General features: G+C 42.3%; 3 protein-coding genes across 5 annotated transcripts in view; all 3 read right to left on the bottom strand.

The window, feature by feature from the left end:
• vars1 (valyl-tRNA synthetase 1) overlaps positions 1-2,248 on the bottom strand; it is a 29,849-nt gene extending 27,601 nt beyond the window's left edge. The window contains exons 1-3 of the mRNA XM_080426272.1: positions 2,174-2,248; positions 1,164-1,519; positions 422-565 (exon numbers count right to left, since the gene is read on the bottom strand). Of these exons, the coding sequence (XP_080282398.1) occupies positions 422-565; positions 1,164-1,517 (498 nt within the window). The 5' untranslated portion in view covers positions 1,518-1,519; positions 2,174-2,248. The remainder of the gene's footprint in view (positions 1-421; positions 566-1,163; positions 1,520-2,173) is intronic.
• A 2,692-nt stretch (positions 2,249-4,940) lies between these two features.
• Positions 4,941-10,080, bottom strand: LOC308083894 (uncharacterized protein). Its single transcript, XM_080426308.1, has 3 exons — positions 9,380-10,080; positions 7,667-8,512; positions 4,941-5,930 (listed from the first exon to the last, which is right to left on the bottom strand). The coding sequence occupies exons 1-3, from the start codon at positions 9,710-9,712 to the stop codon at positions 5,412-5,414; spliced, it is 1,698 nt and encodes a 565-aa protein (XP_080282434.1). The 5' UTR covers positions 9,713-10,080; the 3' UTR covers positions 4,941-5,411.
• Positions 10,081-11,231: 1,151 nt separating this feature from the next.
• Positions 11,232-20,206, bottom strand: ino80e (INO80 complex subunit E). 3 transcript variants are annotated; one of them, XM_080426078.1, is made up of 8 exons: positions 20,167-20,206; positions 18,869-18,951; positions 18,680-18,750; positions 17,750-17,802; positions 17,528-17,597; positions 15,776-15,884; positions 15,333-15,431; positions 11,232-12,501 (listed from the first exon to the last, which is right to left on the bottom strand). In XM_080426078.1, exons 1-8 carry the CDS (start codon positions 20,195-20,197, stop codon positions 12,322-12,324), a joined length of 696 nt encoding a protein of 231 aa, XP_080282204.1. In that variant the 5' UTR covers positions 20,198-20,206; the 3' UTR covers positions 11,232-12,321. The 3 variants fall into 3 exon arrangements, with proteins under 3 accessions (XP_080282204.1, XP_080282203.1, XP_080282205.1); XM_080426077.1 differs by having other exon boundaries at positions 17,528-17,603; XM_080426079.1 differs by lacking the exon at positions 20,167-20,206 and adding an exon at positions 20,049-20,067 and having other exon boundaries at positions 17,528-17,603.
• Between the last annotated feature and the right edge of the window lie 1,243 nt (positions 20,207-21,449).

Raw genomic sequence — 21,449 nt, forward strand, 5'->3', positions numbered from 1 at the left:
GATACAGTAATAATCATGTTTATACATGGGATGGAGTAAAAAAATATTTAAATGGCAAAGTTAGTTAATGACTATTCTTCTCTGACCCTTTGTAAATTATCTCATAGAGCGCTCCATGATGTCAAAACCAGAACATATTTACAAACGCACCCAAGGACGTGTCATTCTGACGGCACTGACATTGTTCATTGACAAATATTTGCTTTTGAGATATAAACACGATTTTGAGCAAGTTACAGGCTTTAGCAGGTATTCCATTATATGGTGCCGTTTGTATGAATTGAAGAAATGCACTTATTGTTCTGCAAATGTTGAGAAAAGTAATGGACATAATGCAACTAAGAAAAACTGTAATATGAATCCTTGTTATGATGAGCATATTTTCTTCGCCGTAGAACCCTGCAAAATGAAAGTGACTTACATATTTGAAGGGCAGGAGGACTGCCATGGCTACAGCCATGTCAGCCAGGGTGATGCTCTCTCCCACCAGGAAGGTTCTGGGTTCCAGGGCCTGGTCTAGAACCTTCAGAACACGCATCATCTCTGCCCGAGAAGTCTGCTGGAGCTGAGATTTTTATTAGTTACATTCAAGATTGTTATTCTTAAATATTGGTCCTCCTAATTACTATATATTTTATTTTATTCTGTACTATTATACAGTACAGTATACAGCACATATGTAGACCCTACTAGACCCTAGTGTGTGTGTGTGTGTGTGTGTGTGTGTGTGTGTGTGTGTGTGTGTGTGTGTGTGTGTGTGTGTGTGTGTGTGTGTGTGTGTCATGATATATGAGTGAACACACAGATATTAACTAGCATCTCAACGTACGTAGAATGAAATCCATGACTGTAACCGTTCACTGTTATGTACTACTGCACCTCTGCTCTATCACCAAAAGGATTTGTCTGCAAATAATTTAATAAAATCAATAAATCCTGTTTCGACTGCTGTCAGCAGCTGGGTGAGAGATACGAGAGCTTTGACCTAAAATGGATTTGGTGCTGAGGTTCAACATTCAAGAAGGAACTGCTGACAGCTGTCAGTGTCGACAGCGGGACCGATGCAGAACACATGTGAATGAGCACCTTCATAATGGCTACCATCGTCACATATTAAACTGATGCAGAAATATGAGGGGGGGGCTCCTTAATCTCACTCTCACCTTCTTATCTATTCCAAGCATCCCCATCAGTGGAAACACCACAGCGCAGGACACTGGCGTGAGTTCATTGTCTGCGAAGCTGAGCCACTGCCACACCTGGCTCTGCTGCTTGTTGTCCAGCCCAGACATTTTCCCCTGAGAGGCCAAGTACCAGGCCACAGCACTGGACCCGCACAGGACAGAGCCGCCTTCCCCAGCGCCCAGCACCAGGGAGGGTCTGGAACGGGCATTTAGGGAAGCTGGGGGGTCTTCTGTGACAGTGCGGGGACGCGGGGAGGTGCAGAATTCTGCACTTATAAGAGCTAGAAGACTCCTGAAGTCATCAGGGTGCGAAGACACATAGAGAGACGCCATCCCTGGTGGAGACAGATAGATATCATTTGATTGATTGAATACTTCATTAACAGTTTGCAAATAGTACAGTGGTACGATTATACAATGGTGCTAAAAGGATAACACAAAAAGCCCTAGGGGCTTGTTTCCATTGTGGTCCTGTCTGTGTGTTCAATTCATCGAGACATTTAATAAAAAAACGTATATGTACAGTAAACAAACATCAGTGGGTGGTGAGTGCCTAGGTGGGCGTGTGCATGTGTCAGCCATCAACTGCCACCGTAAATGAAAAGTGACAGATCCACAACCATACAGTGAATGCCACAACAGATGTGTGTGAGACAACAAATATGGAAGATGCTGATTTTAGTGGGTGTGTTAAAATATGCACTTTCGTGGTAGCAGATTATAGTCACTTTTGCGACCTTTACAGCTGGTTTATCTGGCACCTGTCAGTGATGTGAGAGAATTGAGGTAAGCCGACCAAAGCCATGCAAAACAGACAAGCTAGCTTAGCTACACGCTACAAAACTTTTAACGTTACTTATTTGCAGGAACTTGTGGCTCTCGTCTCACGCCGTGTTTTATTCTAAGTTGTGTTTCAAGTAAGCCGAAATGACAACGTGAATGAAACACGACGTTAGCGCGCACTTATTGTGAGAAGAAGTTGGTCGTACCTGTGAATGAATCAGTATGAGACGTCAGCTTATGTTAGCCACGGAGACGCACATGAGCCGCTGTCTGACGCAATGGACCAAGCGTTGTTGTTCCGGGGTTTCTTCTTCTCTAGCCTTGTAGGCGGGTGACTTCCAATGTAAAGGTTTATTACCGCCACCTACTGGGATAATGGGATGTGTGCGTGTGTCGGTGCGTGTGTGTGTGTGTGTGTGTGTGTGTGTGTGTGTGTGTGTGTGTGTGTGTGTGTGTGTGTGTGTGTGTGTGTGCCGGTGCGTGTGCGTGTGCGTGTGTGTGTGTGTGTGTGTGTGTGTGTGTGTGTGTGTGTGTGTGTGTGTGTGTGTGTGTGTGTGTGTGTGTGTGTGTGTGGGTGTGGGTGTGGGTGTGTGTGTGTGTGTGTGTGTGTGTGTGTGTGTGTGTGTGTGTGTGTGTGGGTGTGGGTGTGGGTGTGGGTGTGGGTGTGGGTGTGGGTGTGTGTGTGTGTGTGTGTGTGTGTGTGTGTGTGTGTGTGTGTGTGTGAGAGAGGGCATTTTTCATCCCCCAAAATAATGCCCAAGCACATATTAATTAATATGTACTGCATTTGGCCGAGGACCCCCATCTGAAAACATGGGTACAAGATTTGTTGAAAATAGCAGATCTACTGTACAAGCTCACAACGCTTCAAATTGATGCGTTGTGAGCTTGTAGATCGGCTATTTTCAAATAGCCGATCTAGGTCTTTTGGGTAGGGTTAAAGAGGTTAAACTGATTTTGATGCTATATTAGCTGTAATTAATTAAACATTTCTGGGGATCCCCTGGAGCCTCCTTATGCAAGGACAAGGACCGGTGGGAGCCCATGGACCCCACTTTGAGAACAACTGCTCTAGCTACACAAAAGTATTCCTCGTCTACCACCCCCAAAAAAATAGAAAGTGCAGTGCTGCCACTCACTGGCTCTGCCTGTAAAATACTCTTTTAATTTGCTTAAATTCCCATTTCTCTCAGATTATCTTTCAAGTTGACCTCGATAGCTATTACACTGCACATGATCACATGTGCAGTGTAATACATGATCTGCAGCTCTGCAAGTCCTGACATGATGTGTAACCTCTGCTCCAAGAGGTACACATGTATTAGTATGCATTTATGCTGGCATGAAGTCAATTATGTTGTGTTATTTAATATTATTGCAAAGATATTTGTTATATAAGAGACCATTTGTGTCTGTTCATTTGTGTTCACAACAGTACTGTCAACTGGGCAGCTGTTGCTAAACCCTGTCCAAGACTCACCTGCCAACTCCTGGTCTATGAAGCAGGGAGAAAGGCTTATAACATAACATTACTTTTACCACATTTCTTGCATGAAGGATTAAGGATTTGACACCATAGTGAATTGACAAGTGCTTTTTAATTTCCATGTGGATTTAAGGGATTTACTGGTTGATTGGATTGCCTTAAGTTGTGGAAGTACTATGTGGGCTGTTAAGAACTGACATTTTCCCTCTTACCGGTGAAGAGTTATGGTAATACTTACTGTACCCTAACTGCTACATAGGCTGCTGAACATTGGTTTGTAATTAATTCTTTTTCTTTTTCTTTTTTCGTTTGTGGAATGTGGACAGACACTGAGTTTGGATTCTATGGACAGTCACATTAATAGAGGAGTACTGGCCATTTGGTTGTTAACCTGTTAAGAAACTGTTTTGTTTATTAAAAGGATTTTTGTAGTGAAGTATTATAACTGGTTTATAACATTTATCTGCCTGTCGAGCTCTGACACTCCCCTCTTATTGCTAAATAACTGGAGTCATAACAGAGTGTTAAAGAAACCGTTATACATTGATCACGTCTCTGTCATGTGAAGTGTTGACTGTAGACAGATCCATTAATCACAGTTCACCCTCAGGCCTGACCTTCCCCTAGATATGGTATTATAGGTGACATTCTCTTCTTGTCTCTCTCAACTCTGCTGCCATCTCCTAATCATTTCTGTCCATATGAAAGCTTTGGGTTCTGGTATATATCGGTTCCCCTCTACCCCTAGATGTGCTGGCACTTAGATTAACTTCACTTTGTTCCCCAATTGAAGTAGTTGTGGATGTATTTGGTACGGCTTAATTTAAGATATCATGTCTGCTATGTGATGTGAGTCTTATTAGTAATAGTAGACCTTAAAGGATAAGGATAATTCCTTTTAACAGGTCGTTCATGAAAGTCCTTGCGGTCTTGTGTCCAATGAGAACCTGTGAGCAATTAGGGGTTAAGAGTCTTGCTCAGGGACAAATTTCATTTCATCGACACATATGCTGGCCTGGCCTGGAATCAAACCTGGGGCAACCAGGGCCTCTGGCTACCTAGGCGGGCTCACTAACCACTCAGCTATGGCCGCCCCTTCTTAAAATGAAATTGAATGAGAGCATTATGATCACTTTTCTTGGGTGTTTTCCGTCCACCCACTGTGAGTCTATACAGTATGGTTCTCCTGAAAAAACTGCAATATGTCACTCTTTTTGCTTCCTTGAACCCTAGCTCTGGAATAAGTGCTGATCGTACATGGCCATTTGTATGTACTCTTCATACCTGTATCAAGTGTTCTGGCTTTAAGGACACACTGATCTGATTTGTTTCCACCACATTAATTTGAGTTGTGTTGCCTCATTAGTAGATTAATACACTTTCGGTCAATTTCTCTATGCACTTAAATACATAATTATAATTGTAGCCAGTTTACATTGGTTTGATAATAAGAGGGATATTTATAAATGAAAATCACAAAGGAGAAATTATTTTAAATCTGCATTTCTTTTAATCAAACACACAGAAGCAATTATTTAGGCCTATTGTATGTATTGAATTGCCAATAGTTGAGTTGTGCAATTACTACCAAAGGTCAACAGCAAACTTGCAATCAGGCACACCCCTACAGTTGTGAGTGTATGTATTGAATTGCCAATAGTTGAGTTGTGCAATTACTACCAAAGGTCAACAGCAAACTTGCAATCAGGCACATTTAAAATCACAATTGTAGTACTGGGCTCTAATACCTTTCACACAAATTATGTTGTATAAGCCTATTAGTGTACAAAGTGTAGTTTAATGTAATTTGCACAAAGAAAATGTGTTCTTGCATGTGTGGTAAGTTTTCTGCAAAAGCTGACCCAAATTATTCATAGCATCTATCAAATTGTACATCATTTTGGCTGGACTCATAAGAGTTTATAGGTGGCCATCTTCTGGAAGTCTGGATTACTGCATCACTCTGACTCCTGGCCAAAGGCCTCCCCCACTGTATCAACAAGCATCTCCACAGTCCCAAAGACCAACCCTCCACCTAGTTTCACCACGTTCCCCACCCCATTGACCCCTCTCCATGCCAGAGTTCCCAGCCCTCCACCCACAGTTTTGGCCTGACCGCCCATCTCTGACAACACCGCCCCCACGTACTCCTCGCCTTGTTCCCAGAGCCGACCCGCGAAGAACCGCATCACACACCAAACGTTGTCCACCGCCCCACCGAAAATCCCCACCGTGTCACAGGCCAGCGTGCCCACCCCTGTCACCCCAAGATGACAGCTAGAGAACAGGGCTTCCAGCATGGCAGAGATGCAGTGGTACAGGCCAGAGAAGCAGACCTCTGCTGGGCCCACCACCACCGTGTCTATGACTGACCACACACCAGACACCAGGTCAGAGGCGATGATGTGGAACAGGGAGAACACATCTCCTGGCAGAGCGGAAAGAACTCCCAGATCCTCCTGGAGAATATATGTCACCTGACAAGACAAGACAGAGTGAGATGAAAAGGTCTGAATACTGTATTTATATTCCATATATCATAACTAGACTCATATCTAATGTATTGGCCCAACCTTTCTGTTCTTTCTGTCTTTTGTAAACACACATTATTGAGCATTTCTGGAGCTAAACTTTTTTTTTTTTAAGTCACATATTATTTATGTATTAAATCCATCCAGTCCACCATCCTGAAATTAATATGGAGTATCCATCCCTGCATCCATCTAACTCATGTTTGATTCTTTTAATAACCTGGATAAGCTTCTCCCACACACACACACACACACACACACACACACACACACACACACACACACACACACACACACACACACACGCACGCACGCACGCACGCACGCACGCACGCACACATTTTATTAAATATAATTTATATAAAATAAAACACACATGTACACATTAAGACCTGGTTATAAAAGAAGAATAGAAATAGTTATAGAATAGAAAAAAATAATAAAAAGAACCCTAACCCTAAAATAAAGTAAATAAACAAATAATGATATAAAATACTGATTATGACATTTAACCCATGCCATAATCAGTTGTGAGTGTCAGTATTTCATTATTAATTGTTTAAACATTATGGATCAATTGGCTCCCCCTAGCCCCCCCCCCCCCCCAGTTGTAAGAGCCCCATTGCTGCATGCCTGGCTGACATCTCACAGTGAAACACAGACACGACTGAGCTTCTCCTCTTCCATGGAAAGTCTTACCCCCTGCAGGATCTTTCCACAACACAACTGGCTGATCCTCTTCCAGCTGCCAAACGTCTATCATATCAATCATGTGGGTTTGCACCGTACAACATCCTCAATCAAACCCCTATTGATCCCCTAACTACCGATTCTGAATGCTGCGGCACACCTGGTCTTCAATCTCCATAGATTTCCACGTTGTCCCCCTTCGGTATTCCTTTCAGTGGCTTCTGGTTGTTGCCTACATCCAATTCTAAACACTGGTGATGACCTACAAAGCAACCAAGGACATGGCACCCTCCTACCGCCCCTATCATGCCCTGAAGGTAAGGGGGTGCCACCCCTACATCCCATCCCGCACACTTGGATCAACTAATAGGACATCTGTCAGCCCATTCCCTAACACTGTGCCCAAAGCTCCATGTGTTCTCTTCCCCCTCCTGGCTTCTAAGCTCGCTGTGGTACTAAACAACAACCCCCCCCCCCACCCCCGGTCAGGACTGCAGTCTCACTCCCCGTTTTCCACTGCAGTCTGCAAACTCATCTCTTCAGACCTCACCCCCTGGCACTCCTCATTCCTTGTATCACTACTTGACTTGTTGCCTATTTTCAATAGATGCAAGTTATACTGTGCAGATGTATGTTTGCTACTTGTTCATTTATTGTACGTTATTTAGATAGGAGGTTGTTTGGACATGCTAGGTCTGAATGTTTACCTCTTATCCTAGTTACAGTACATGTGGCACTAAAGGGTTTTATTTGCAGTATATATTTACATGACCATTTACCCTGTCATTTGCTTACTAGGTATCATGCTATTTACTTTGATCTTATACTTACACACAAACTACGGTATGTCATGTTATGTGTTATGTTTATATGTTAACATAACGCATAACATATGCCTCTTCCTCCAATCTTTCACTTTATAAGTCGCTCTGGATAAGAGCATCTGCAAAATACCTAAATAGTAAATTGTAATAGTATATGACATGGATTACCTGTCCTGGTAGCTGTGTAACAATGGAGACAACAGGGCAGATTGGAGCAGTGAGGAGGTAGACAGAGGAGGTCAGGATGTAGAGAAGCGTGCTGCTGGAGTTGGTGTCTGTCTCCAAGGCATCCACGGTCGTGTTGTCATCCAGAGATCCAGCAGCCTTTGTGCTGGCGACCTCCAAGCGAGTCGCGTCACCCTCCGTCACCTCACCATTGTTCTCTGGTATCGCTTCCTCCGTTGAAGTTTCTGCCGCGATGTCGCCAGCCTGAGCTTCCTGTGGCTCAGCGTCAACAGCACTGGCCTCCTGGTCACCTGCTGCGACTGGAGCGTCTGTGCTTGTGTGAATATTTTCATTGGAGTCTTCATCGATAGTATCATCAGAACTCACTACAGTTCCGGACAAGGCATCTCTGAGAACCTCCACTATTCCTCCCTCAGCCTCCCCGTCTGCTCCCCCGCACCCCTCAGAGAAGAGCTCCACCCCCCCGAGCATCTCCTCCTCCAGCTCCTTGATGCCGACCAGCCTCTCCCCTCCTACCCCTGTCTCTCTGACCAGCCCCACACTGAAGCCAGCATGGTTCTCCGAGCCAGAACAGCACACCGCGGTCCACAGAAGCCCAGCCTGGCACTTGTCCTCCTCTCCATCCTCTGCAGACCCTAGTCCCCCGCTCCCAGTCAGGATATAGAGGTCACCCCCTGTAGAGTCGCACTGGGGACCGATCTGGGACTGGACCAGGGCTGTGACCCTGGAGTCCCACAGCCGGACGGGGGAGTCTGCCGCAGGAGAGCCAGGCTGCAGTGGGACCTGTTCTGTTATTAAAACTTGAATGATATCATCTCCAATCTCTGTCTGGGAGAAAGAAAACGGTAAACCGTCAAAACTGAACTGTTTAAGTGAAGGTGCAATAACACAAAATAACAATCAGGATATAATTATAAGACGTACTGTATGGTACTTCATTTTCTGATTAATTGTAAATTTGATTATAGTTTTATTTTGTTACACACTAAAGCATAGAAGCAAAGTGATTGAAAAAACAGTGATGAAATGTAACATTTTGTGGGTGAGATGAAACAGACTATTCTGTAAAAACGAAGTATCTAAGTTTAAGAATGTACTGGCTGTGTCCCAGAGCAATAAGCAGTAAGCGATCTTTGACATTAGAGTAAATAATTGACCTCACGGATGTTTTTAGAGGTCAAACTACATCCTGTCTAAACCAATCTAAAAACACTTGCTGATCAATCCAAATGGCTCCTTTTACATTGCATTCCATTCTCTGATGTTTTCTATCACTGATACTTTCATGTCCAGAACCTTGCTCTCTGTTGCCAACCTTGCTCTCTGTTGCCCAGTCAGTTGTTTACAGTGCACTGCACACATTGGAGGGCCTGCTCTGAAACTGCATCACCCAGAATCAGAATCAACTTTATTGACACATCACAGCTTTACAGGTGAAAATGTGTTTATAAGGCCTCTTCTGATTGTCTCATCCAACTGCATACTTTGCATGCATGTTAAAGTAACAAATACTTCTATTCCAAAACCATAACTTGCAAGAACAACATTGCTTGTATTATTCTGTCAACTACAGAGTTGTTACCCATATTCCTTTTAAAAAGCTGCATCGTTTGTTTTAATTGTCTGCGCACTATGTGAGTGGGTGTCCCATTCTTCACATTTTGGAAAACTCAACAGACATAAACATGTCCTTACCTCCAGCTCCTTCTCTGCCCCGTCCTCTCCTCTCTCTGTCGCCCATCCGTGGCTGAGACGGTAGCCTCTGAAGACAGCAGTGTCACAGGCTGGGTCATAGAGCGTGGCGAATGTCTGTCCCCCAGGCAGGCTTTGGCAGAGCGGGTGCAGTGGAGGCAGCGTTGCCTCTGTCCGCACAGGGGCTCCCGAAGGGGGCGTCTGCCTGTAGAAGCAATGGCTGCATTGAGAGAAGTCCGGCTCTGAGGGGTCCTCAGCTGCGAGAGACAGGCCCGGGCCCAACGCTGCCAGCAGCCAGACAGCTACAGCCACTGCTATTCTGACAGGATGCAGCATGGTGGTGTTGGTGAGCTCAGCAACTCCCCCCTCTCTCTCCCTCTCTATCACACACACACAGAGGGTGGGTGGGAGGAGAGGCTTATGAATTATCCAGAGGTTTCTGTATTTAAACTGACAGAGATAATGGTGGCAGCGTTGGCAATTTCCTTCCTGTCGATGAGCTCTTGACTTTCCTCAATTTCTCCTTGTATTTCTCTCCTCCACTGCGTCTGTACCCATGGCTGTCTTCTTTTAACGTCTGGTTAAGTGTGTGGGTTAGAGAAGGTAAGAGTGTGTGTGTGTGTGTGTGTGTGTGTGTGTGTGTGTGTGTGTGTGTTGCAGCTACAATCCTGCTTACCCTCTCATTTCTCTCCACCCTGTCAAACTCACCCCCCTGTTCTGTGTCCCTCCCTCTCTCTCTCTCTCTCTCTCTCTCTCTCTCTCTCTCTCTCCCTCACTCACTCATTCACTTTCCCACTGGCTGAAACTCACCACCTTACCCCACTATTCTCGTTCTCTTGGTTACACCTTTCACTTCCCTGTGCTGTTTAGGTACACAAGCCAAACCCACACCTTATAACAACTGCCAAGTCTGCATTCTATGTTAATACCCTTTCAGGGTGGGTTAGTCAATTGATTGACAATCTCGATTGCTTAGTATTCGAGTGATGAAATCTCCTCACCCTCATTAACATTGTAATCCTGTTAATGTCCATGTCATGGGGGGGGGGGTCACCCCTCCGACAAGAACAGGAAAAACAAACTCTTCCATGACCCCAAGATCACATCTGTCTGCCTAAAATATTACAAAAACTCCAGTTGAGACACGATGCTTCGCACTGATTCTCTGCTTTCCGAAACCGTTATGAAACAAAACCAGATCTTGCATCACATATCACAGCCTTGTAAGGAGCAGAACCCAAGATGATCCTCTTCTCTCTTTGACCTCTGAGAAAGGTGGAAACCAGCCAGGTGGCTGTCACATTTTATATGACATTACATAATTCTTAGGAATTATGACTGCTGTGAATCAAGTGCACACAAAGATGACAAGATAGAGAAAAGAGGATTCTTGATTCAGTTGCAAGATTCGGTTGATAACCTACATAATATGAAGTTTATGTAATCTTTCTGCTTTCACAACATCTTGTAATAGTTTGTGCGCTTACTGCACATTCCCACTCTGTGTATGCTGTGGGTGTGTATGCATGTTGGGTGCATGCTGCATACCTGGCTGACTGACAGCTTTGGTATGAGAGCTGTAGGGTGTGAAGCTCTGGGTGGGGCAAATGAAAGCAGCAAAGGCACTCTTTAAAAAAAAATTAATAAAAGAAAATGTGTGACTCATTGCAAAAGTTTGAAAACTTAAAACTGTGCAAAAGGTCTGTGAACAAACATACAACCTCCTCCCACCATCAAAACATCTGTTTGAGATGAAAGGGCCTGTGCATGTACAGCATGTTGTCAGCAGAATGCACAATCAGTGAAACCTGACACCACCCATTAAGCTATCGGCAAGAATCCCCCAAGTCAGCAGAAATGTTACAGTTTTAATGTGATGTGATACATCATGGGTACAAATGGAAAACAAACCCCTTAAAAAAACATTTAACGCAATTCCAAATGATAGCTGCACTTCCTTTAAAGGGTAAAGCGGTCAAATTTGAAGGATGCATTTGCAAGGTTATAACCATCAATGTATCTCAATTATCTATTAATATAAGTATGAATCCAGAGATCCAACAATCGCCTGTAATCTTACAGAATACTGCTTTACTCATTAAAATTGACATGTGGGTAGACGGTGGTCAGTCATCACCAACGTTACTTGATATATGCCGATACATGCCGATTGCGCATATATGGACACCACTTGAGACTGGATGTTCTAGGTGTGAAGGCTGAGTAGAGGCCTGAACATCTAGCTTATTTACAGAACCTTCACTTCAATCTACTGCTTTCTGATAAATGTACACATATATATGTACTCACACGCATACATATTTAGGATGGACATCACAACAAAAATCGTTTCAATCCTATTTGTCAATCCCTCTCCCAGAATTAATTAACCACTTAAGCCCTATATACGTTGTCACACGACAAACAGCGAAAATAGCTGACCTGCAAGCTCACGATGCGTTGAGAGCTAGTAGATTAGCTATTTTTGTACAAATAAAAAATATATAATAACATTTTTGAATCTTTAAAAAAAAATGTCGACAATAGGGAGGCCAGGGTTCATGTAATTAATTGCAGTCTGGGTAGATTGTCTGGTTTGCCAGAGGAGGACCAAGAAACCATGTCACAGACGCGGTTGCACCCAAATGTCAACTGGAGGACAAAAAATGAGGTCCTTAATCCTAAAACAGCTTCTTCATTGATGAATAATTGATATTATTGATGTAAAAGATGAACAGGCTCTTAGTATATACTGCATGGGAGGGTTTCGCAGTATTGTTGCAGTTAAACCAAAGTCCACAGGGGGGAGCTTGGCTCTGCTTTTGCAAATGTGGAATGGGTGGTTTGCAGAATAGAAAACAGAAACACATATAAAATTGTCACATTCCACCTCTTTCCACACACACACACACACACACACACCCACACACACACACACACACGGTTCACTCGTTGGGGATATCAATGACTAGCTCTGCCTCATCTCCCTCTCCCCTGTCTTCATCTCCTCTGTCGCTGTCTCCGTCACTCTCGCCTTCCTCCTCGGCCGCGTCTCCACTTAGCATCTGCCTGGGCACCCAGCTGAACGGACCGCTGGTCCCCGGAGCCGCCATCGGTGCCACCACCTGACAAGAGCAGAGAACCGAAGAGGAGGGAAGGAGGAAGGAAGGACGGACGATGAAAGGGAAGAGAGGGAAGGAGAGAGGGGGCATGGATGAGGGAATTGGTAATAGCTCTATTGGGTAAAGTTGAGATATAATATAACATGTAAGTCACTACGGATAAGAGCATCTGATGTGATGCCTAAATCGTAAATCGTAAACATGTGGTAGTACTTGATTTTTAGAAGATGTGGTATATCCAGGACTAACAGTAGTTATTAAATATGAGAATATTACTACCAGGTTATTTTGTTATAACACATTGGTTTAATAGTAAAAGTAACTATATTAAAGAAATTGATGTCTCACTCAAAATCTACTGTGCCAGCAAAGAGGGACTGAGTTTGCCTAACAAAAGACTAATCAGTCCTCACATTTACATTGAAAGGTGTGGTGAGTACAAGCTTCAAAGACTGAAACACATTGATAAGGAAAACAGATGGTGGTCACCAATGTAAATAGCATAAATCATGTGTTCTTCTCTTTTACTGATTTCCCAGGTGAGCAAGACAGTTGCTGGAAGCCAAAAAGTAAGTTTGTAAGGAACGTAGATAAGATAAATAAGATAAAATAGAGTTGAGTTGCGGTATTTTTCCCTGACTGTGAAAACCAAAGGGCACCAGGCTTAAAGGGATATTTCACTTTCAAAAAAACTTTTGGTCATTTTATCGTCTACTCAGGCTTTTGTAAGCCCCCCAGACCGTTTTTAAGTTGCTACAAAACCATTATAACTTCAAACTCAATTTTTAACATGTTAGATTCATCAAAAACACCCGTCCTTGGTTCTGGTGACTCACCCTGCCCTCCTAATACGCGAGGGGGCCGTGTTTTTTCAATAACTTTTTTCATTTATTTTTAATATTTTTTTTTGGAAAATGAAAAAAATTAAATACAATAAGAAAATTAAATGAAAAAGGTAATCGAAAAAACACGGCCCCCTCACGTATTAGGAGGGCAGGGTGAGTCAGCAGAACCAAGGACAGGTGTTTTTGATGAATCTAACAGGTTAAAAATGGAGTTTGAAGTTATAATGGGTTTGTATAGGAAGGGGGCGTGTGATAAAATGATTATCAAATATCTAAATACTAAATCAAGCAACTTAAAAACGGTCTGGGGGCTCACAAAAGCCTGAGTAGACGATAAAATGACCCAAAGTTCTTTTGAAAGTGAAATATCCCTTTAAGCATTTCTAATCATTTGTTTGCAACTTTTTCTAAGTAGACTCAGGATGAAAAATAGTAAATGAAAGATCCTTTAAAAACTGTAAAATAGGTAAATAAGACTAGGTGGAAATATAATAATATCTTGGGTTAAATATGATCATTCATTGAGTTTGTTTAGCGTTACAGAGTATGGTAAAATGTTTAACTGGATGAAGAAACATGACTTCTAATACTAAATAATATCCTTTGGTTTACCCTTCAAAAGTATTTATAGGAATTAGGTGAATAAAAACTTTGGTGATAAATAGTCATGGTCATTAATTGGATATCATGCATAAAGTCTATTTTCATTGTAATAATTTATATTCTGTTTTATTTTATTATTTGGGGTTAACATAACATATTTTTATGCTGTTTGGACATTTCTTGAAGTACATGAATTGTGGAGTAATGATTGAATTATGAGTTTCTATTTGTAAAGTCATACCTTTGCAAAATAACTGATGTAAAGATATTGTTTTAAAGTCTTGTGCTAATTAATTTCTTTGAAAAAAAACGCTGATGTGAGAGGTGGAGTCAGATGCAGTTTACCTGACAAAGTTATTGTTATTGTCTAAGTCCATTGTTAAAGAAATGGTGGTATACCCTACTGTCCTGTAAAAGAGGTGTGTTTGCTGTAATGTAAGTTGTGCTATTCTTATTCGAGTAAGGAATGGTTTTGCCTCTATGACAATAAAGTTATTGTTATAAACCCAATTCTGAGACTGGAGCTTTGTTCATCATTTTAATACTCAGGAGATAATACCTGTTTTCGTTGGATAAACTTAGATCAGTTACCACAAAGACAAATGATTTTCTTCAATATCAATATAGTGGAAAATGCTGCTTTGCGTTTCCAGGCTTGAGTGAGTGGGAAATGGGAAAAACAATATACCAAAACTTGGTACTCTAAAATCTACCCATAATGCCACAGGTCTATGTGAAGTTAAAATGAACAGTAATGTTATAATAAACTAGTGTTTGGCCTCTTGGTACGGTAAGGTCTGGTGGTATGGTATAAACCTGATGCATTGAAACTGTCAATGTTATATAAATATTAGGATTGTATACTGAACATTTATTATAGTCATTAACTCCTTGAGGACACTATGGCTGTGTGGAACTTCATTATCCAAAAGACTTGTCACTTCCTGTATAAGTAAGTATGTGTATTACCTATGGTAAAGTCCTATCTTCATACCGAGAGAACACTGACACATGTTACCAGCAGTCTTATTAGGTTCAGCAATATTAACCATTGAAGTACATGGATACTTTTGAAGGTGTGCTTATCGGCAGAAAACATTTACACAAACGGAAAGGAATGTAGCAACTAGCAAAATGTTTTTGTGAATTAAAGGAGTTCTGGGGCACTTCTTTAATGAGACACATGGCAGTGCTAAAACGGGATTCAGCAACTGACAGTATTTCCGGCAAGCATTACAATGGAGAGCTGCAAGGCAATATGGTTTATGCGAAACCACAAAATAATGGTCATTAATGCTCCAGTGGGAATGAAGGTTAACATGGGGCTTTATGTGTGAGTAATATATCTGTGTTCTGTCCTAAATATCTTTTCCTCTCCTCTCTCACCTTCCCCGTTGTCTCTTTCTTGTTTTTAGTCGTCTTTGTTTTTCTCTCTTTCTTCATTCGCTCAGCTGGGGGAGCCAAATACTCTGGTGGGAAGGGCATCTGCCCAACACACACCGAGTGAACACACACAGTCATGCACGCACATACACACAGCCAGGACAAGACACACAAGCATGCAGACACACACACAGACACACACACAAATACAGTCACAAACACACAAATGATGAAAAAGACAATGAAAAACACGAGAAAAAACTGAAATGCAAAAATATTTATAAAATAAACAAAGACTTGACATGACCGGTAACAACTTAACCAAATGATATAAATAATGTCAAATGAAAACAGGACATAATGTTCTGCTGATGAGGAGATGGCAATGGCAACAGTTAGTTACTGTTGCTGCTCATAGTGGGACAAAGCGAGACAGGGACACTCACTGTGTTGAGGTAAGGTCCAGACTGAAGGGAGTTGACACCAGGACGGGACAGGAGGGACAGATGTGAGGATGACGAATGAGGAAGGCTTGCACCAGGACAGCTCCTCCTCCTACGAGGGGCACGAGAGAGCCATGGTGAGCAAGAAATGGACAGATGGTCAGTGTCTGTGTTAACTACAAAACTATAAATAATTGAACTTCTCTCAGAGAGAGACCATACTGGTCCTCATTCACATTTCTTTAAAAGTGAATTGTTTTTTATTACATTTGAATGTTCAAATCATTGAAACAAAAATAGGGCTCGCAACTCACTTTTATGCTCCAAGGTTTTATTCAAACAAACAGCAGATACGACGTTTCGACCCTTTCGGTCTTTTTCAAGTATTGCGAGCCCTATTTTTGTTTCAGTATCACTGTTCATACAGTTAAAGCTCAGCACCAAAGAACGGAGGATGTGCGTTATTTGTTTTTCTGAATGTTCAAATCATTGCCATTATGCTGCCTACCGTTCAATAAGCATATTTTCTATCTCCGCTCTGTGACCTGTTGTGTATCATGTGGTGGCATGAGGACCAGTACAGCCGATTGTTTGTTTCCACAACCAAAAATCCTAAACACGTGAAAACACAGCAGTCATTGATTCCCCTTCCTCCCCTAGTGTCCCAATTCTGTGGTGACCATTCACTGAAAATAGCTGATTAAAAGAAATCACAACAATATAGGGTTTAAGTGGCTGTGACCGAATGGGAGGAAAATATATCCATGTACGTACATAAAGGCCAGTCATGTGCTGTCAGGATCAGGACAGGGACTTGTATTGTGCTTGCTACATTCTGTTGTTACTTTGTAATGTCTTTGTCTGCGTTCTAGTTCCTCCTATTCATGCACTGTCTGAATGCCAACAACTAAATGTGTTCCGTCACCATAGATCGTACATTCATGTCTTGTCATTGTCTGTGTCAAACAAACAAATACAATTATAGAGTTGAACCATATCTCTCCTGCATTAGCTGATTGGAATACCCCAACTCAATATTTTCAATTTTTTTCCCCTTTTGATTTATTTTTGGCATTTTTAAGCTTTATTTCAGACATGAGAGTGTAGAGAGTCTGGAAACCAAGGGCAGAGAGAGACAGCGAGAGGAGAGACATCACATGCAAGACAAGATGGGGCTCAGATTCTAACCCGGGTCCTGGCACTCACAAGGAAGGAGCATACTACCTCAGTGGTTCTTAAAGTGGGGTCCGGGGACCCCCCCCAGTGGGGGTTCCAGGGGGTCGCCCAGCAAAATTTGTCAATATAGCATCACAATCATTTTAACCACTTTATCCATTTATACATTGGCTATTCAAAAATGTCAGATCTACAAGCTCACAGCACGTCACTTCGTGCCACGCTGCAAGCTTGTAGATCTGCTATTTTTGAAAAAGGCAGAAAATGTTGTAAGCTTTTAGCGGGTTGCTGTTTTTATGGCTTGTTTCTAAAGTGTAGTTGCATATTTGGGCTTGCTGTCTAATGTTGTTTAAACCAGTGGTTCTCAAACAATTTCATGTCAAGGACCCCCACATTAATATGCATTTGGTTACAGACCCCCCATCTGAAAAGATTTTGTGTCAGTTGTGACGCGTCGTGAGCTTGTAGATCGGCTATTTTCAAATAGTCAATGGGTTCAAGTGGTAAACGTGGGCTTGTTTTCGTAGACCTGGAGGCTTATTGTTCACAAAAATCTGGCAACACTCCCCGCCGACTCACTTCTTTCCACCATCTCTCTCCCTCTCCCTGGGCCCCTCTGCATCGCTGTTCTCTGAGGATGCTGTTGCATCTGAATCTGGGACAAAACACGTGCTATTAGTGACCCAGTTGAACAATAGAAAGGCTGCAACAATTGTGCGCGAGTGCAGAAATGCAGATGTGCACATTCTTTCGCATTCAGTGATTTCTTCTTAAGAAGATGAGAAATGAAAAGAGAATCACCTGATGAGTCTTCATCCACCCTCTCATACTGTAGCAATCTGTCTAGGAGGAAGCTAGAAAAGATATGATATACCAGAAGATAAGATCATCTTAATTGGTGCACTGTGTGCGCCGGTAACCGGAACGCTCGCCCCAAAACACGCTCGTCATTTTTTTCGCGGACCACTCCTCCCCAGCGGTTCTTGTATTCGTTTTACTGAGGGCAGTCTGAGGCTAAGGTTAGGAATAAGTTTAGGGTTAGGCATAGTTTTACTGAGGCTAAGGTTAGGAATAGGTTTAGGCATAGTTTTACTGAGGCTAAGGTTAGGAATAAGTTTAGGGTTAGGCATAGTTTTACTGAGGCTAAGGTTAGGAATAGGTTTAGGCATAGTTTTACTGAGGCTAAGGTTAGGAATAAGTTTAGGGTTAGGCATAGTTTTACTGAGGTTACGTTTAGGAATACCTGGTGGAGACCATTCCGAGGTCGCCGGATTTGACCCGGGGCGAGCTTATTTTGGGGCGAGCGTTCTTGTTCCTGTGCACCAAGCAATAGGTAAATATATAACATGATTTAAAAGCGCACCAAGATTCACAAAACAGAGCATATGTGGAGAGCTTTGACTAAGGGGCGGCAGTGGCTCAGGGGTAGAGTGGCCAGGTAGAGTGAACTGGAAACCGCAAGGTTCCCAGTTCGATCCCCGGCTCCCCCTGAATTAATGTCGAAGTGTCCTTGAGCAAGACACTGAACCCCTAATTGCTCCCGATGAGCAGGTTGGTGCCTTGCATGGTTTCCTCCGCCATCGGTGTATGAATGTGTGTGTGAATGGGTGAATGTAATGCACAATCTATGTAAAGCGCTTTGGATAAAAGCACTATATAAATGCACCATTTACTAATGTTATCTACTCAAGATTAAGATGCATTCATTCAGTTTACACTATTTATACTCACCTTTTATCCCTGGAGACTTTAAGTAGTTTCCTTTGTGACCGCCTTAGTTCCTCCTGGAAACACTCCTGTTCCTGAGCGAAAGAAAGGAATAAAAAAAACATAAACCAAGGACATAAAAAAGAGACCATAAAAAAAATTAATAATATTTTGTTTAAATCCAAGTGTAGAAATGGTCTACTTTATACTCACATAGACCAGAAATTTTAACTTGCGTTTGAGGTTTTTATATTTCCGCTTATAATCCACTTCTACATCGGCCTGGCCATTCATTTCTGAAAGACAACAAACACGTCCATAAACAACCAAAGTTATGTGAGGTTGGCAAACAGCCAAAACCGGTGGGAAAAGAACTCAAATGTATTACTTAAGTAAAAGTATCAATACCACAATCTAGAAATACTCAGTTACAAGCTACAAGTTACAAGTGAAAGTCCGGTATTTAAGATTTACTTGAGTAAAAGTACAAAAGTATTGGCATCAAAATATACTTAAAGAACCAGAAGTAAAAAGTACTCATTATGCAGAATGTCCCATTTCACAAGTTCAATATTTATACAAATCTTTTGAAAATAGCTGATCTACAAGCTCACAACACGTTGCGATGCGACACGTGAGCTTGTAGATCTGCTATTTTCAAATAGCCAATAAGGCTAAAGTGGTTAATCCATGTTTTGTAATAATAATCAAAATCTACAAAGTAACTAGTAACTAAAGTTTTCAAATAATTGTAGTGGAGTAAAAGTACAATATTTGCCTCCGAGGTGTAGTGGAGTAGAAGTAAAAGTATTGGAAATTGGTAACACTCCAGTACAAGTACCTCAAAATTGTACTTAAGGTACATGCACTTAGTGACGACATGGTAAAGCAGTGGTTCTCAAAGTGGGGTCTGGGGACCCCCAGGGGTCCTTGGGGAGGTTCCAGGGGGTCCCCAGCAAAATGTGTTAATATAGCATCACAATCATTTTTAACCTTTTATGCTTTGGCTATTCAAAAATAGCAGATATACAAGCTCATAGCGCGGCACCGAGTGCCGCGCTATGAGCTTGTAGATCTGCTATTTTTCAATCATGAACATTAGTGACATTTTTTGAATATATATATTTTCTAAGGAAACACAAATCTTTGGTTCTGGGGGTCCCTGGCACAAAATATTTACAGATCGGGGTCCGCGGCCAAATCTATAGCAATTTGGGGGTCCCCGGCATGAAAAAGTTTGAGAAGCACTGTGGTAAAGAACAGACTGACTGTTACATCTAAATAATCCGTGTAATAAAACCCCACTAGTTGGTGGTCAGCTAACGCTGTTAGCTACACGGAGAGCATGGCAACCCCCGTTAGATCTAACTATGCTGTCCTGTCCTGATCTGACCTTTCAAAAAGACACCAGCGAACAAAGCGAAGCAGTATTAAGTGCAATAGAGTTGACGTAGGAAGCTGTCTGACTTCCAAAGCTCAGTGGTTTTCAGTAGAAAGACTGTAATGTTCACCTCTGGTCTGTGTCTGCTGCCTGTGCGACATGTTCTTTGTTTACAACGGTGACGTCATTTTTCAGCGTCGTTTTGGGTGGAGCCTAACTTCGTGTTAGTGTGTGTGTGTGTGTGTGTGTGTGTGTGTGTGTGTGTGTGTGTGTGTGTGTGTGTGGTTCTTGTATATTATTGTGCATATCTTGTCTCGATGAATTGAATACTCATCCTTTTGGAACCATTATATAATCATAGTCATACCACTGTACTATTTGCAAACTGTTATAAAGTATTCAATACATCAACCAATCTTTATGTATTCAAGTGAATACTGGAGCAACAACAACAAAATATTCATGAATGAAATGACATTATTCATCCCTCTCTTTGATGCTTGAACTGAAATGACAGCTATACCATGCAAGATCAGTTTATAAAATCTTTTCTTCCGTGTCTCATCATTCTCAGCCAGCCACCGCATAGTACTGTAGTAGCTATACAGTAAACTGTCTGTAGGGCAGCGAGTTCTTCTCTGTTCACCCTGAGCTCAGCACACTCACATTGGCAGGACCCAGCATCATGAATTATAGATGAGGAACATTCACAGCAGGGATGAGTAATGCTGTTTCTGCAGGAGAGCCAGAGTGTGTGTGTGTGTGTGTGTGTGTGTGTGTGTGTGTGTGTGTGTGTGTGTGTGTGTGTGTGTGTGTGTGTGTGTGTGTGTGTGTGTGAGAGAGAGAGAGAGAGAGAGAGAGAGAGAGAGAGAGAGAGAGAGAGAGAGAGAGAGAGAGAGAGAGAAAGAGAGAGAGAAAGAGAGAGGGGGGGTGGCTAGTGGAGACTGGAGACTGGAGAGACAGTATTAAGCAGACAACAGACATAAGGTGGAGATTGGAAGATAGAGGTATTGATATTAAATATATACTGTAGCCTATCCCTACAGTATACTGTATAGAGAGAGATTTCCTATCTGGCTGGGCATGGATGCAGACAGGACAGCATGTACCCTCAGAGGAGAGAGGGAGAAAAAGGAAATGCTGACTGTGTTTTGAGGCAGTGCGCCTCTCTTAGCTAGCTAATATAAATCCCAGCGGGCAACGGAAGGCCAAACGCCATCCTTTTCTGCGAGCCATCAAAGCATATTGTCATCTTCTGTAGTCGCCATGATGGATATCCTCTCAAACCCTCTGACAATATTAAAAAACGCTGTACACAAATAAACAGTGTTATTATCTCCCTTCCAGGCAGAACCACTCCCCTGTATGAAACTCAATATCTAGCTGCTGCTAGGCTGGTTACTTGCTTCTACC

Source organism: Gymnoscopelus braueri (assembly GCF_963280865.1).
Source record: "Gymnoscopelus braueri genome assembly, chromosome: 4".
Classification (NCBI taxonomy): Eukaryota; Metazoa; Chordata; class Actinopteri; order Myctophiformes; family Myctophidae; genus Gymnoscopelus; species Gymnoscopelus braueri.

Bases quoted from the DNA above. Each gene is read 5' to 3' on its own strand.
- LOC308083894 (XM_080426308.1), bottom strand. From the start codon at position 9,712: ATGCTGCATCCTGTCAGAATAGCAGTGGCTGTAGCTGTCTGGCTGCTG. The intron at 8,513-9,379 runs GTAAGGACATGT...TCTTTCTCCCAG, and splicing joins GGGCAGAGAAGGAGCTGGAG to ACAGAGATTGGAGATGATAT. The intron at 5,931-7,666 runs GTAATCCATGTC...TTGTCTTGTCAG, and splicing joins TTACACAGCTACCAGGACAG to GTGACATATATTCTCCAGGA.
- ino80e (XM_080426077.1), bottom strand. From the start codon at position 20,197: ATGTCGCACAGGCAGCAGACACAGACCAGAG. The intron at 18,952-20,166 runs GTGAACATTACA...GTTGTCTTTCAG, and splicing joins GCAGCAGACACAGACCAGAG to AAATGAATGGCCAGGCCGAT. The intron at 17,803-18,679 runs GTGAGTATAAAT...TATCTTTTCTAG, and splicing joins AAAGTCTCCAGGGATAAAAG to CTTCCTCCTAGACAGATTGC.